The sequence below is a fragment of the Lepus europaeus genome, chromosome 16 (genome assembly GCF_033115175.1).
Source record: "Lepus europaeus isolate LE1 chromosome 16, mLepTim1.pri, whole genome shotgun sequence".
NCBI lineage: Eukaryota > Metazoa > Chordata > Mammalia > Lagomorpha > Leporidae > Lepus > Lepus europaeus.
The window spans coordinates 86,692,765-86,707,204 of record NC_084842.1 but is presented as its reverse complement, the minus strand read 5'-3'; the positions used below and the strand labels follow the sequence as shown (position 1 = coordinate 86,707,204).

Genomic DNA, 14,440 nt, shown 5'->3' with positions numbered 1-14,440 from the left:
GCTCGCGGGGCCCGCCCGCCGGCTTCCGGCGACGTCACTTCCGCCGAGGGGTGTGGCCGCGGCGCGCAGGCGCGTGGGCCGGTTCTGGCTGCGCGGGGAAGCGCCCGAGGAGGTGGTGCGACGGGCGGGCGGCGGTGGTTCCACGTGCTCCCCGCGGCCAGTTGAAACCGTTGGCGGGCGCTGGCTGAGAGGTGAGGGGCGGCGACCCGGAGGTCCGACCTAGGCGGTCGGGGCTCAGCGGGAGCGGAGGGCCGAGGCGCTGGGGCCGATGCCCCCCTGGCCGCCATTGGCCGCCTTGGCTCGCACGCTCCGAGGGAGGCGCAGACCCTTGCAGCCCTGGACGTAGGATGACATGTTTGTGCCGGTTTTAACGCTGAAGGCCCCGCGGCCCAGGAGCCCGTGCGCTTAGGCTTTGCTGCACGTTGGGGGCGAGGCTGCCGTGTGAGTCCGAGGTGCCCGGACCCCAGGGGTCGCGAGCACGGGTTAGGGCCAGGGTGTCTGCAGGTGTGGCGACTCGCGGGGCACCTCCGTGAGCCTCGGGTTCCTCATCTGTCGCACGGGAGCGACGACACAGAGGCTGACGGGGGGGCGTGGCGAGGGTCGCGTGAATGGAGACGTGCTGAGCACCCAGGACCGGCCTGGGCACGCGGCAGGTGTCCGGGCTGCAGCTGCTACCTGTGAGGGCATGGGAGGGGATGGATGAAGTGGAGCGGGAGTGTGTGCAAGACCGGCTGCTCTGCAGAGCGCGCGGCCGCCCAGGACTGGCGCGCACTGTGCGCTCCACCACCAGCGCCGAGCGCAGTGCCGGGCGCCGTGGCCACTCCGGGGATGCTGCCTGAAACTACGGAGACGCTGTGGCGGGAAGGATGGCAGAGAGTGGACGTGGGGGGGCGTGGCTCCTCCCAGCCTCGGGTCGCTCATTTATTCACCTCCTTTCCGAGGGCTCCAGTCCGGACCGAGGGAGAGGCCCTCCCTGACAGTGCACCTGCAGGCCTAGTCACCCCACGTCCAAGGGCTCCGGGGTGGTGGACAGCGCCCCCGGAAGGGGCGAGAGCCTAGGCTAGTTGGCCTGCAGAGTGTGTACCATGGGGAACTCGCTGTAGGTCACAGGCGCGCTGGGCGCTGTGCTGGGGCTGCCCGTCTGGCCCCTCCAGGGGGCAGTTTTTGTGGTGTGATGATGATGGAGTGATGTATGTGTGTGAGAGAACGTTTGGAGAATAGTGAGTATTGTCTTTTAATGAAAACAACAAAAATATGGAGGGAGGAAGGTTGAAGGGAAAAAAAGACTCTAAATCCCAGTCTGAGACCCAGACTTCAGGGCACGTCGTCCGGAGCAGGGGGTTAGCTGGCGGTCACGGGTGAGGACCGGCGGAGGCGGGGTGGGCTTCCGGCCGGGTGGATGGAGGTCATGGTTTCAGGAGCCTGGGTGTGGCAGCGTTGATGTGTGCATTACCAAGTCTCAGGGAAACCTTTGCGCGCTTGGGTAGGACTGAAGCCTTCACATCTGGTGTCTTAGTAACTTCCCGTGTGATGCTTTGAGATAAACAGATCCTCATCGAGTGCCTTGAGGTTACTGATGGGTTGTTTGATTGGCAACTGCCGGACCCAGCTCAGATCCTCTGCCCCAGATGCAGTCCGTATTTTTAAGAGAAGACCATGGTGTCCAGGCCCTAAGCTCCCAGCCCCTCCCTGACGGCTGTCTGCTGCCCATCAGTTCAGCATCTGTGTCCCCACGCCAGATGACCTCCGCCGTGATGTGGGTGGCTGGTTGCCCAGTGGGGGCTGACTTTACCATGAAGGCTCAGGGCTCTGAGGTTTAGAGGTGAAAGGTCACGTTGTAGAACCTGCACTTTTTTTTTTTTTTCTGTATGAGGATCTCAGGGTCCCGGCATGGTGGTCAAGCACGTGGTGAGGACGGGGCTTGGACTTGTCACCCGCCTTTTAGGCCCCCTCTGCCCCTCTGTGACCTCCTGAGCCTTGCCTTTCTGCCTAGGTGGCCGTGGCGCGGTGGTGGCTGTCCTGCGCTCTGAGTGTGGAATGGCTTTGAAGGGAGCCGATGATGCTGTGGTCCAGGTTCAGGCTCTCAGCATCTCTGTCTTGGGTGTGGCATGTCGTGAAAACAGTCACTCTCAGGGAGAGCAAGCTGGGCGCACACAGAGGACTTGGTCTGCTCTGAGTCGGGGCACCCAGGGGCCTGGAGAGCGTAGGGCCCGAGGCGCGCTTCTCCTTCATTGCCTGCGTGCTCACTGCGCGTGCCCGGCCCATCCAGGAGCACTGCTGTTCGCCTTTCTCAAGGAAGACCCTGTGCAGTGTCTTTGACATGGTGGCCGCAGGGAGGGAAGAGCGGACTCTGATCAGATCTGGCCCTGTACCAGTGCCATCTTCTATGGGCAGGGCTAGAGGCCGCAGTGCCGCATCTGAGCCTGGTGGGCCGCCCTAGTGACGTCCTGTGCAGCTCTCCCGACTTCAGAAGCGGGGATTTTACAAACTTCACCAAACAGCACTTGGACGTTTAGTCGCTAAATGTCATTCGGATTCGTGCAGTCGTGGGGCTTGAGTGTCGCAGAGCTGCCTCTGGACACGTTCTTTGCTGTCTTCAGTTAGCGCATGGTCTCTTGTGAGTGGGGCATCGACGCTTCTGAAGCTTGCAGGCCCACACTAAGGCTTGGGACACCGCGTCTGCCGTGCAGCTGAGCTGGGTTGGAAGGTTTGGTGTGTGATGGTTGTGCGCCCCAGGCAAGTGTGTTCACCCCACATAGGTGCTGGGTGTCTCCCCGGGGCCTGGATCGGGTGGGAGGCTCAGTCAAGGTGACTCTTGGGCTGGTGCTGGAGTGAACAAGGGAGAGTTAAGCTCCTTACCGGCCTTATCTCATTAGCCAGGCGGGGAGACGTACTGCTTCTTTGTACATCCAGGGTGAAAGTCCAGCGGAAGGCACAGAGGGACTGAGTTGTGACTTGCTGGGGAGTTATCCATTTTATCTTAAATCCATGAAAGACCAGTGAAAGCAGGCCTTTCAGCTGGCCGTGTGGCGCGTCCTAATCCTCTCCTGATGTTTGCCCAGTGTGGCCAGTCACGTGGCCGAGGGAGATATCCTGAGGGCATCGTTTCTGTCTACATCACTGTCTCCTGTATTTTGTTCGCACCTGTCCTGAGGCCTTCAATGCCAGGTGTGTGGTGGGAGTCTCCCAGTTGGATCTTGGAGCTTGCCGAAACCTCCTTCCTCTGCCGAGACGCAGAGCCGCCCCCACGCCAAGGCTGGGAAGTGCTCGGCCGCCGTGAGCTTGGGGGACGCTTTTCTCCGTGGTCTCCTGCAGGCACAGGAAATGTTCGGCAGACAGTCTGGCTCTGTGCAGCTGCTTCTGCGCGCCCTCGTGAGGCAGAACGGCTGCCCTTGTGGCCTGCCATGTAGGGGACCCGTCTGCCTCGCACGGGGTGCTCAGGGGCCTTGCGCCATGGTGTGCGTGCTCCCTGCCCCAGGGCTTGCGACTCTCTCACGTCTTTACCTTGAGCACACAGAACCTGACAGCTGTTGCAGCACGTCCCAGGGTGGCCCTGGTCCCTTGGGGCCTGGGTTGTGGCTGACCACACACCCATCCCCCCTACTCAGTAGGGGGACCCAGGGCCCCGGACTCAGGGCCTGTGATTTGTCTGCAGCGTATAAGGTAAACTAATGACCGACAGTGCCCCACAGGGGACTCCACAGACTGGTCGGGCCTTTGTACATTTCCACTGGAGGCTGAGTGGACAGGAATGGCCTTGGTCCTTGCTCAGGTGGGACCTTGCCAGCAGTGATCCAGAACATGTGCATGTGGGAGCAGCGGGGGCCAGGCATGGGAATTCCATGCACCAAGGGTAGCTCATTCGTGCGAAGGGTTCTCGGGTGAAGCGTGACCCTGATGCACACGCATCCTCATAACGAGGAAGAAAGTGCAGGTTACACAGTTCTAAATGTTTGTGCTGTGAAACTTGGAACGCAGTGACTCAGAGGTCACGAAGGTTGGAAAGTTACTCAGAGCACTGTCACCCTCAGATGAACCTGTGTTTTTGAGCTGATAGACTACATCTCCATGAGATTTTTCAGATTCATTTTATTTATTTTGAAAGTCAGAGTTACAGAGAAAGGGGGAGAGGGAGAGAATCTTCCACCGCTGATTCATTTTTGAACCAGGCTGAAGCTAGGAGCTTCATCCAGGTCTCCCATGTGCGTGGCAGGGGCCCAAACACTTGGGCCACCCTCCACTGCTTTTCCCAGGCCATCAGCAGGGAGGTGGATCAGAAGTGGAGCAGCCAGGACATGAACTGGCACCCAGGTGATGTTGGCATTGCAGATGGCAGCTTTACCTGCTGTGCCATGAGATTTTTAAATGGTGGTTATGTGTACGTGCAGGTACAATGGAGGGAGGCAGTGCGGGGGACACCTGGGTTTGTGGCTGCCTGTAACTCAGCACCTGCTGGACTGGGACTCCGGGGTGTGCTTCTGTTTTTTTGTGACCTTGTGGACAAGAGGCCACATGAGTGATGCCTCTCTTGCTCCCTGTCCTCATGTAGTGACACCCGTGGACATCCAGGAATGTGTTTATGGATGCTCTCAGTGCCTGTACAAGTTGTTCTTGGACCTCTCCTCCACTTTCCCCCTCGTAACCAGGGGTGACATAGTGTGCAGTGCCCATCTACACTAGTGTTTCTAGGGGTTTCACTCTAGACATCATTCTTACATATATACAGTGAGGGCATGCAAGTGGATTTAAAGTTATTACAGCAGCAAGCAGCACTGTTTATAACACTCTGAAGCTCCTCTCTGTCACCAGCCCGCCAGGTTTAAATCCTGGATCTGTTGCTGTGGGGCCCTGGGGAAGTTAGTTCACCTCTCTGTGCCTCAGGTACCTCTTTGAGCGGGTTGCTATGAAGACTGACTGAATCAGTACTTGTGACGCGCTCAGTCACCTCTGGCACGTGCCACGTGTGCAGTCACCAAGTGTTAGCTGTCAGTATTGTCAGGAGTGATTGTCTTACGTCCGTTGGTGGAGAATTTTCTGTAGATTGCTGATCAGCTTTGGTTCTGCTATTTGCACTTATTTTCATGAGAAATTCTGGTTGAAAAGTTAGCTGTATGGAAATAGAAATGGCAGCATAAAATAAGTATCTTTTTTTCTTTTTGTTCTTTTAGCACAAGATTTAAAACCTATCTTGGACAGAGATTATTTTAATCATTTAGCTAAAGATGGTGTTCTTTACGTGCAATGCGTGTGGCGAGTCGGTGAAGAAAGTACAAGTGGAAAAGCACGTGTCTGTGTGCAGGAGCTGCGATAGCCTCTCGTGCATCGACTGCGGAAAAGACTTCTGGTAAGACGAGCGTTCGCCAAGACCGGCTCTGGGGGCTGCGGCCCACAGGGCCTGGGGCAGTGCAGGCGCGTTTGAGGGAAGACCTTGACTCAAAGTGGCGAACTCTTTGACAGGTGCCTTACGGGGCGGGTGTTGTGGCGCTGCAGGCTTAGCCCCGGCTTGGGACCCCCACTTCCCGTAGGGGAGTGCCTAGGATCCAGTCCAGCCTCCCTCTGACACAGCTTCCTGCAGATGTGTCTGGAAGGCAGCAGGTGATGGCCTCAGTATGGGGGCCCCGGATGGAGTTCCCGGCTCCTGGCTCCGAACTGGCCCAGGTCTAGCTGTTTCTGTCATTTGGAGAAGGACCAGTAAATGAAAGATATCTCTCTCTGTCACTCTGCCTTTCACATAAAAAAATAGATAAGACTTTCAAAAGTGCTTTACAAAACCACTTGCTTTTCAAGGATGTTTTCAAGAGAGGACTAAGAGAAGGGATCATGGCGGTGAGAGCATTTGGTAGTTCTCATCAGGCCCAGGGGCTCTGGCGCAGCTTTGCGGGGCCCATGCCACGGATGAGCTGGGCTTGGGAACCAGAGAATGAGCGGCTGCAGCGGCAGGGGAGGCCGGGTCCTCCCTGGAAACCAGAGGCAGGAGGAGCCCTCCCGGCTGCCGGGTCTGTGGAGACACTGCCTCAGAGGGGCTCTGGGAAGGAGGGGCAGGGACAGGCGGCTGGGTCACTACAGAGGGCTAGCCTCAGTGTGTGCTGCCCCGTCAGCTCTGGGGGCTCCCGCTGAAACGCTGCCTCTGACCGATCTACCCAGCATTCTCGGCGGCACTCGCTCACTGTTTGTTAGGAGTAGGTTTTAATGTCATTCTAGAGCAGTGATGTTTGAAACTGCTCAAGTCTTTGTTCAGGCTTAATCCTGGAAGGAAGCCAGATGGGTAAAGTCGGTGAAAATCGGGTTGTCTCTAACTCAGCCTTCCTCCTTGTCCCCAGTATTTTCCTGGGGAATCTCAGAGAGCTTAAAAGATTGCATGAGAGAGAAATCGGGCCTCTTCCCCCCCGGACCCCGAAATCACTTTTGGTGACTCAGTACCACCACTGCACATCAGCTTTCAACGATTCCACTACAATTCCTGACTGCCTCCTACGTCACCAGGAAGCTATTCAGATGACTGGATTTCAGATCAAACCACTCTTTCGCAGAGAAGGGTTTTCTTTTGTGTTCAGTGTACATCGCTTAATGATTTGAAAGAAAAATGCTGCCTGTCAGTTTGGTTGAACACGTTTGTATATAAAAATGGACAAAGTTTAGTAGTGGGTTGTGTTCAGTTTAAAAATTTGTTATGTATGTGTGTATTTATAAGGCAGAGCATCAGAGAGAGATCTGTCCACTGGTGCACCTGCCCACCGCAGCCCGGGCTGGGCCAGACTGCCGCCAGGAGCCAGGCGCTGCGTCTGGGTCTCCCACATGGGTGGTAGGGCCCCAGGTAGCTGAGGGATCTTCGACTGCTTCCTCAGGCGCGTCAGGAGGAAGCTGGAGCGAAAGCGGTCCAAACTGGCGCTCAGATACGGGATGCTGGGGTGAGGCAGAGCTTCATTTACTGCACCACAGTGCTGGGCCCCAGTGCTGGGCTCCACAGGACATCTGGAGGAAGGAACATGGGCTTGTGACCGTTAGGTGCAGCTGTTAGGGGCAGGTGTGAGCAGATACAGGAGCTGCCGCTGGCGTTGGACAGGGCTCCCCATGCTGGCACTCTGAGGGCCGGCTGCTGATTGCTTTACAGGGGCGACGACTACAAAAACCACGTGAAGTGTGTGAGTGAAGACCAGAAGTACGGTGGCAAAGGCTACGAAGGGAAAACCCACAAAGGCGACGTGAAGCAGCAGGCGTGGATTCAGGTAACAGCGCCTCACTCGTCCAGACGGAGAGTAAACGGGTCCTTTGTGCAGACGAGCCCCACAATAGCACGTCTTAGGGAACAGAGGTGAACCAAACCTGCTGGGACTCGGCCCTGTGCTCTGATAACCACACCGCACGTGGCGGCTTGGCCGCAGTAATGCCAGCCTTGTCCTTTGTCTCCTGAGTGGTCCCGGCAGCCTTGTCCTGGAGCCTCTGACCATGCATGCAAGCACTCCTGTCCGGGCTCCCGGTTCGTCTGGACTGTGTGTTTCTGTATGTGAGTATCGCAGTTCTGGTTATTGTACTTTGTGGTAAGCTTTGAAATCAAGAAGTGGAAGACCTCCAGCGGTGCTCCTGTGCCACATCCTCTGGTCCCGTGAGAATTCTAGGGTGGATTTGCCATTTCTGTCCTCCCAGCTGGATAGATGTGTATTGCAGGCATAAATGCCACCTGGATTTTGATAGGAATTGCATTGACTATAGGTTTCCTTGGGTAGTAGGGAGGGACATCTTATTAAGTCTTCCAGTGTGTGACATGGCTGCTTTGTGTTTATTGGTGTCTTTAATTTCCTTCAACATTGTTTTGTAATTTTCATACAAGTTGCTCTTACGTTTATTCCTAATCATTTCACTACTGATTTTGTATCCTGCAACTTTGCTTATTAGTTCTAGTGGTTTTTTTTTTTTCCTTTGGTGTGGAATCTTTAGGGGTTTGTACCTATAACAGCATATTTCTACATAGAAATTGTCTATGAATAGATAATTTTACCTTATTTGCCTCTCCCATTTAAGATGCACTTTACATCTTTTTCTTGCCTACCTCCTCTGGCCAGGACTCCATCATATGTGGAAGAGAAGTGACTCTGTTTATCTCGAGGTGTCACCTGAATGTAGAATCTGGGCCTAAAACAGAACTGGTGGCCACGGCAGGGACTTTCTGCTTGGTTTTTCTGAAGCTTCTGCCCTGGTTGTTCATTGTTTTCGTTTTATCTTCCTTTTTTGTAGAAAATTAATGAATTAATAAAGAAACCTAATGTCAGCCCCAAAGTGAAAGAACTTTTAGAGCAAATTAGTGCTTATGACAACGTCCCCAGGAAAAAGGCGAAATTCCAGGTACGGAGTGGTCTGACCCCCACCTGGCCCAGCAGTGACCGAGCTGCAGGTGGCATAAACAGGACTTTGTCTTTCTGCCCTGCACAGAACTGGATGAAGAACAGTTTAAAAGTTCACAACGACTCCGTCCTGGAGCAAGTGTGGAGTATCTTTGCTGAGGCCTCAAGCGCAGTAAGTGCGGTTGCATTTTGGATTTGCGGTGCAGCAGCAGTCCTTTTGTGATGATGAGGCGGGAATGTCTTACTGTGGGAGGTCAAGACAGCTTCCTTTCTCAGAGAGGCTCTGTGCCTTCACGTGTGGGAAGGAATAAGCTGAGACACTGCAGGCAAGATTTCCTTATCGTGCAGAGAAAGGTGTTTCGCTCGTTGTTTGACAGCGGTACCAGCTCACGGGCGACGGCCGGCTCCGAAATGCAGCTGGGGGTGCGCTCCTCTGCCACACCCGCTTCAGATCTGTACGTCTGCCGATAGTGATCGCTTCTCTGCCACACCCGCTTCAGATCTGTGCGTCTGCCGATAGTGATCGGCGTTCATCTAGTCAGTGCACACGGGGGGCCGGGCCTGTTCCAGGCCCTGGATAAAAACAGAACGTTCCCGGGGAGCAGTGGTGTGGCCACGAGGTGTCCTGTGGCAGGGTGGAGTGCTGGGTCTGTGCGCGGGCCCGGCGTCCGCGGTGCTCAGCCTGCCGCACGCCCGTCTGAGTCGCGGTGGCTCGGCAGTGAGAGTGCAGCGCGGGAAGTGTCGGTTGCCGTCTTTGCCACGTCGTTAGCTTACGGTTTGTTCTCATTTATTCAGTTGCACTTTGCTCCTGTTTAGAGCTTACTGTCCTGTTTGGAGGCAAGATCAGGTTCATAGACAAGAGGACTGCTTTCTGAAGTTTTTGTTTAGACAGACACGTAGAGAAGATCTGTCCGCTGGTTCCTCCCCAGATGCCTGCAGCAGCCGGAGCTGGGCCAGCCTGGAGCCGGTGCCCAGAGCTCAATCGGCTCCCACGTCGGTGCCAGGGACCCAGCGGCTGGCTCGGCTGCTGCCTCCCAGGGTGTGCGTTGGGCAAGTGGAAGCAGCAGCAGCGCTGGGCAGCGGGCGGCCGTGGGACGCTGCCTGCTCTTTGCTTCCAGTCAGAGTGTTCGGTTGATTTGCTTGATGCAGAGCGAGTAGTTTGGGCGTCAACTTGAGACTGCAGTGAAGTGGAGGCTGGTGCTGTATCGGGTGTTTGTCTTGCTGGTGGTCTGTTTCTGTTACTGAAATGAAATAGCTGAGACAGGCCGACTTTATAAAGCAGAGAGGTTAATTGAGCTCAGTTTGGCGGCCGGCAGTCTGTGGGGAGGGTCCCAAGGCAGAGGGTGGACGTGCGTGCAGGACAGAAACCACATCTCCAGACAGGAAGCCAGCGAGGGAGACTGGGGTCCCACATTCCTTCTGAGGGTGGTGCCCCCACGTCACCTAAGACCTCCCGCTAGGCTCCGCCTCTTAAAGTCACATCACCACACATGGACCCCTGGTGAGCAGACTGCCCCCGAGCCACAGCAGAGTCTCAGACAGACTGCACCTTCGAACCCTGCAGCCATTTATGTGGCACCTGTTCTGTAGAATAATCAGTGAACAGCTTGTGCAGAGCTGGGCTCTGTAAGCCGCTGCTGGTTGCTGCTTCAGCTGTAACTTCGTCCAGGGAGCCTCCCAGCACCACCTGGTGCCTGTCATGCCAAGCTGAAGGCCTGCGACTTCCTTAGTCCACGTCGCACACGTTTCCCCTCTGCTAACTGCACCAGGCACCAGCTGGGGCTCCTCTGTCCTGCCCGGGCCATGGGCTTGCCCTCCTGGGTGGGTTGGGGCAGAAAACCGCGAGATACAGGCTCACAGGGTAGAGTGGGGTCCTGTGGAGGCCTGTGGGGTCCTGGAGCAGAAAGGGGGCGCTCTGCTGGGGCGGCGCCCGGAGGGTGAGGAATGAAGGAGAGAGAGGGGGTGGGCTGGCTGAGGGAACGTGTGCCTCTCGGTGTCCCCCAGGCCGGCGGCTGGCAGCCAAGGCAAGGCCCGAGCTGCAGCCCTGGCCGTAGCGGGTGGACGGGCGGTTGTAGCACTACCCTACTGGGAGAGGCAAACGGAAGTTTCTTCCCCATTCTGCTTTTGAAAGCCGCCTCGGAGCCCTCACAGCTCACTGCCCAGCGCTGCTCCTGAGGAGGCAGGCCTGGGCCCGCCTGTGCCGGTGGAAGCCAGGCCTCGGCTCACCCGGCGGGGAGAGGCTGTGGGTAACCCCAGGTCACCTGGCTGCTGAGGAACAGAGGCTTGCAGATGCACCCCAGTGGCTTTGGCCCCGGAGCAGCCCTGCCGCCGCGGCCAGCAGCCCCCTCCCTGTCTCCAGGGGCGTCGGGGCTCAGGGCAGGTTAGTGCTTTGCCTCAGGTCCTCTCTTAAGGAAGTGGGATGTGTGGCCGGGCTTCAGCCGGCGCTGCAGAGGGTGGGGCCTCTTTCCTCCTCCATTCGCACTGGCCGTTCCTTCCACGCTCTCCAGGTGCCCCCCACTGCCCCGAGGGTAACCGCCTCCTCTGAGCAGTAATGGCGCTAGCGTGCCTTTGTCTAGTGCCTGCTGATGTGCGAAGCTTTCCCTGTCCACGGGGCCGATTTGCTGAGCCACCCCCGTGCTAAGCGCGCTCACATTCCTCTTCTCATTTGCCTCGTGCCTCGTGTAAGGGAGGTGTGACCACCGCTCCTTTTACAGTTGGGGAAATAGGTTCGGAGCCAGGCTCAGCTGACCGGCAACTCACAGAGCTGGAATTTGAGCCCAGGGCTGCAGACAGTCCGGCAGATTCTGCCACACCTAAGTGCTGTGTGTCCTGACAGACAGGTGCACAGTGGGCTGGCACTCAGCACCGGCTTCGGTGGCACCGGGGCTCTTCACTTTTCCAGTGGAAGGGAAATGTTTGGTGCAGGGGGGCTGGGGGAGTCTCCCCTGTTGGTCACTGCCACATTTCCGCTGTTCCAGAATGGTAAGTGATAAAAGCGCTTTTCTTAGCTCGTACGTGCGGTGTTGAGACCAGCTGTGTTCCGCAGCTAGACCGAGAATGTCTGTGTTTCCTCCTTTTCCGTAAAAAACAAGGAGCCAGTCAGCACGGGGCAGGCCCAGCCGCCACCTGACCAAGTGGCAGATCCCCGTGCAGAGACGCCCGCCCAGCTTCCCGCCTCTAAAGCGGGAGAGGCCACGGCGAAGCCAGCAGAGGCAAAGAAGAAGAAGAGAGAGAGGAAGGGAGACCGGCAGAAGGAGGAACCAGAACTGGAAAACCACCAGGAAACCCCAAAGGGTCAGAAGCCCAAGAAGTGCAAAAAGGGCCAGGGGGCTGGACTGGAGGCCAACGGGGAGGACACGCCCACCGCCAACGGCTCAGCCCGGAAGAGGAGCAAGAAGAAGCGCCAGGGAGAGGAGGCAGCGGACGGAGGGGGCGCGGGCCAGGAGGAGATGACGTCGGCTGTGGGAAAAAGAAAGCGGAAGCACGCGGAAGGTGTGTGGTCAGCTGACGTCCCTCTCAGGACGGTACAGGATCGCTAAAGCAGGGAGCTGGGGAGGGGTAGCACCTGCAGGACCTGGTGTTGGGGCCAGGTTCACGGAGAGGGCGTGAGCTCTGGGCTCGGGCTGACCTGTCCCGCTCGGGGTTGCTTGGGGACAGACGACGATGCATGTAGCCTGGCTAGCATGAGGAATGCACTCATTGAATGCAGAATCTGTTTTTTCTTCTTTGTAAATACTTAGCTGAAACAGAATCTAAGAAGAAAAAGATGAAGCTTGCAGGACAGGCAGAGGGCGGAGAAGTGGACGAGCAGCAGCCTGTGAAGGGTACGGTCGCCGCCGGCACTGGCCAAGTGCCACCTGCCTGCTCGGGGAGGGGCGAGGTGGGGCAGACGTGCGCCCCCAGGACACGTGGAGGCCCCAGGAGCCAGAGCTGTGCCCCTGTCTTTAAGGACCAAGGGAGAGCAGTGTGCATGGGAAATGTTCTGGTGTACGACCTTTGGAATTGAGGATAAATTTCCAAGGCCCTGTCCTTCTTGCTGTTCCCAGGTCTCCCATCCCCACCTCTCGTTGTCCCCTGAGCCCCCAGCCACACGTGGCTACTTCCTTGCTCAGCTCGGTGTCAGTTCTGGGGCCTCCCTGCTGCTCCCCGGGGGGTGCATTTGCTGGTGCCCCGCCCCGCGCTCGCCTGTCACACAAAGCTTCAGGCCTGAAGCCTCTGCTCCCGTCAGGAGGTGGCGGTCTCCCCCAGCCCCTGGGGATCCACCTAGTCAGGAACAAGCCCACGGGCTCCCCGGGAATCGTAGCTTCCCCAGTGGAGGGTCGGTGACCAGGGAGCTGGATCAGACGTCTCAGCTGGGGACCCTCAGTTTGAGTGTGGAGGCCTTTTCCGTGCAATGGCCGAGATCACTGTAGGTTGGCAGGCAGCTGCAGGAGCAGTGGTGCTCTGGGTCTCGGGTTGTACGGTACAAACCAGCACAGCGTCTCACACAACGGCTTGACTGGTGATCCGCCACCACGGGGTGTCCCCCGCTGCCTGCTGCCCCCGCCCCTCCTTAACCTCTGACAACCTCTTGTGTTGTAGGTAAATTCAACTGGAAGGGAACTATTAAAGCAGTTCTAAAACAGGCCCCAGACAACGAAATTTCGATCAAAAAGCTAAGGAAAAAGGTATGCCGCATGGACAACCCCAGGATGGATTCGCTGTGGAGGGATTTAGCTGTCTTTTTCAAATTTACGTGAGACAGACAGAGATCCCCCATGCACTGGCTCACTCCCCAAATGCCCACGACGTCCCCGGGCTCGGGCTGGGAACTCGGGCTGGGTCTCCCAGATTGTTGGGCGACAGGGACCCAAGTACCTGAGCCCTCACCTGCCTGGTCACATGAGCAGGAAGCTGCTGTCGGAGCAGAGCTGGGACGCGAATCGGGGCACTCAGTTTGGAACACAGGCATCCTAACCACTCCAGTGTACAGTTGTTTTTACGCGTGTGTGTGTGTGTCTTAGTGTTTTTCAGGCTGTCCCAGTGGCCCGCCCCACAGGCTCTGTGGAGAAGAATTGGGCCAAACCCTATCACGTGGCATCAGCCAGGGCAGTGCCTAGGTTCTGGCTTTATCCGGTTTTGTTACGCAGTCGCTGTCCTAGAGCGCTTGTTCCCTTTGGCTGATGCCAGAGCAGCGGGGAGGTTTTCTCTGCAGGGCACCCCGTGTGCTCAGCAGCCGGGGTCGTCTCTCCCACCGGTGGCCTGCTCCTGGGGTGGGTTCGAGGATGCGCCCAGCCATCTGGCGTTTGTTTTCCCTGTGCAGGTCCTAGCTCAGTACTACACCGTGACCAGTGACTGTCACAAGTCCGAAGAGGAGCTCCTGGTCATCTTCAACAAGAAAATCAGCAAGAACCCCACCTTCAGGTTACTGAAGGACAAGGTCAAGCTCCTCAAGTGAGCATTGGAGTCTAACACTGGGCCCCTCTGCGACTCCTCCCCCCACTGCTGTTTACAAGACGTGGAATGAATTGGAACAACTCAGATTTTTGCTTTCTGAAGCTGTATTTTTAAGTTAAGCACAAAGATATATTTTTGGTAGAACTTTTATGAAAAAATAAAATATATTCTTGTCCAAAATTCTAAATTTGTGGTGGCAAAAATCGATGTTCTTTAAGAAATTCTTTTGTGTGGAAGGCTGTCAAACTGTGCAGTGACAAGTCAAAAAGTAGCGCCTCCTCTGATCAGGAGGCAAATCCAACTGGAAGTATTTACTGACAAGAATCCGCACTGTAGCCGCATCCCTGAGTCTGCTCCTGTGTGGTCAGTGTATGTGCTCCAGTGTCTGGTACCAGCATGGTCCTCGTTCAGCCACGGGCCTCGCCCTCTAGGGTGGCTTCTTGGGAACAGCAGCCCATCCAGGCTGTGGCCCAGTCTACCGTCAGCCAGAGGCATATGTCAGGGGCTCCGTATAGGCTGTGTCCTGTGCCCAGGAAGTGCAGGAATCAGCTCCCGGAGCTCAGCTGTTGCCGTCTGGGGCTGGGACTATGCCAGGAAGCAGCCGAGCTGGAGTTTGGGGCGCTGGTGCAGTGGGCTGGCAGACGGCCATGTGCCACCTCCTCTTG

The 14,440-nt window shown here is 56.8% G+C and overlaps 1 protein-coding gene across 2 annotated transcripts; it reads left to right on the top strand.

Moving 5' to 3' along the window:
• Nucleotides 1-82: 82 nt before the first annotated feature.
• On the top strand, nucleotides 83-13,966 carry LYAR (Ly1 antibody reactive). 2 transcript variants are annotated; one of them, XM_062212932.1, is made up of 9 exons: nucleotides 83-191; nucleotides 5,169-5,344; nucleotides 7,112-7,226; nucleotides 8,233-8,340; nucleotides 8,428-8,511; nucleotides 11,432-11,831; nucleotides 12,080-12,163; nucleotides 12,921-13,006; nucleotides 13,642-13,966. In XM_062212932.1, the coding sequence occupies exons 2-9, from the start codon at nucleotides 5,223-5,225 to the stop codon at nucleotides 13,774-13,776; spliced, it is 1,134 nt and encodes a 377-aa protein (XP_062068916.1). In that variant the 5' UTR covers nucleotides 83-191; nucleotides 5,169-5,222; the 3' UTR covers nucleotides 13,777-13,966. The 2 variants fall into 2 exon arrangements, with proteins under 2 accessions (XP_062068916.1, XP_062068917.1); XM_062212933.1 differs by lacking the exon at nucleotides 83-191 and adding an exon at nucleotides 283-441.
• The last annotated feature ends 474 nt before the right edge of the window (nucleotides 13,967-14,440 follow it).

Bases quoted from the DNA above. Each gene is read 5' to 3' on its own strand.
- LYAR (XM_062212932.1), top strand. From the start codon at position 5,223: ATGGTGTTCTTTACGTGCAATGCGTGTGGCGAGTCGGTGAAGAAAGTA. The intron at 7,227-8,232 runs GTAACAGCGCCT...CCTTTTTTGTAG, and splicing joins AGCAGCAGGCGTGGATTCAG to AAAATTAATGAATTAATAAA. The intron at 12,164-12,920 runs GTACGGTCGCCG...CTTGTGTTGTAG, and splicing joins CGAGCAGCAGCCTGTGAAGG to GTAAATTCAACTGGAAGGGA.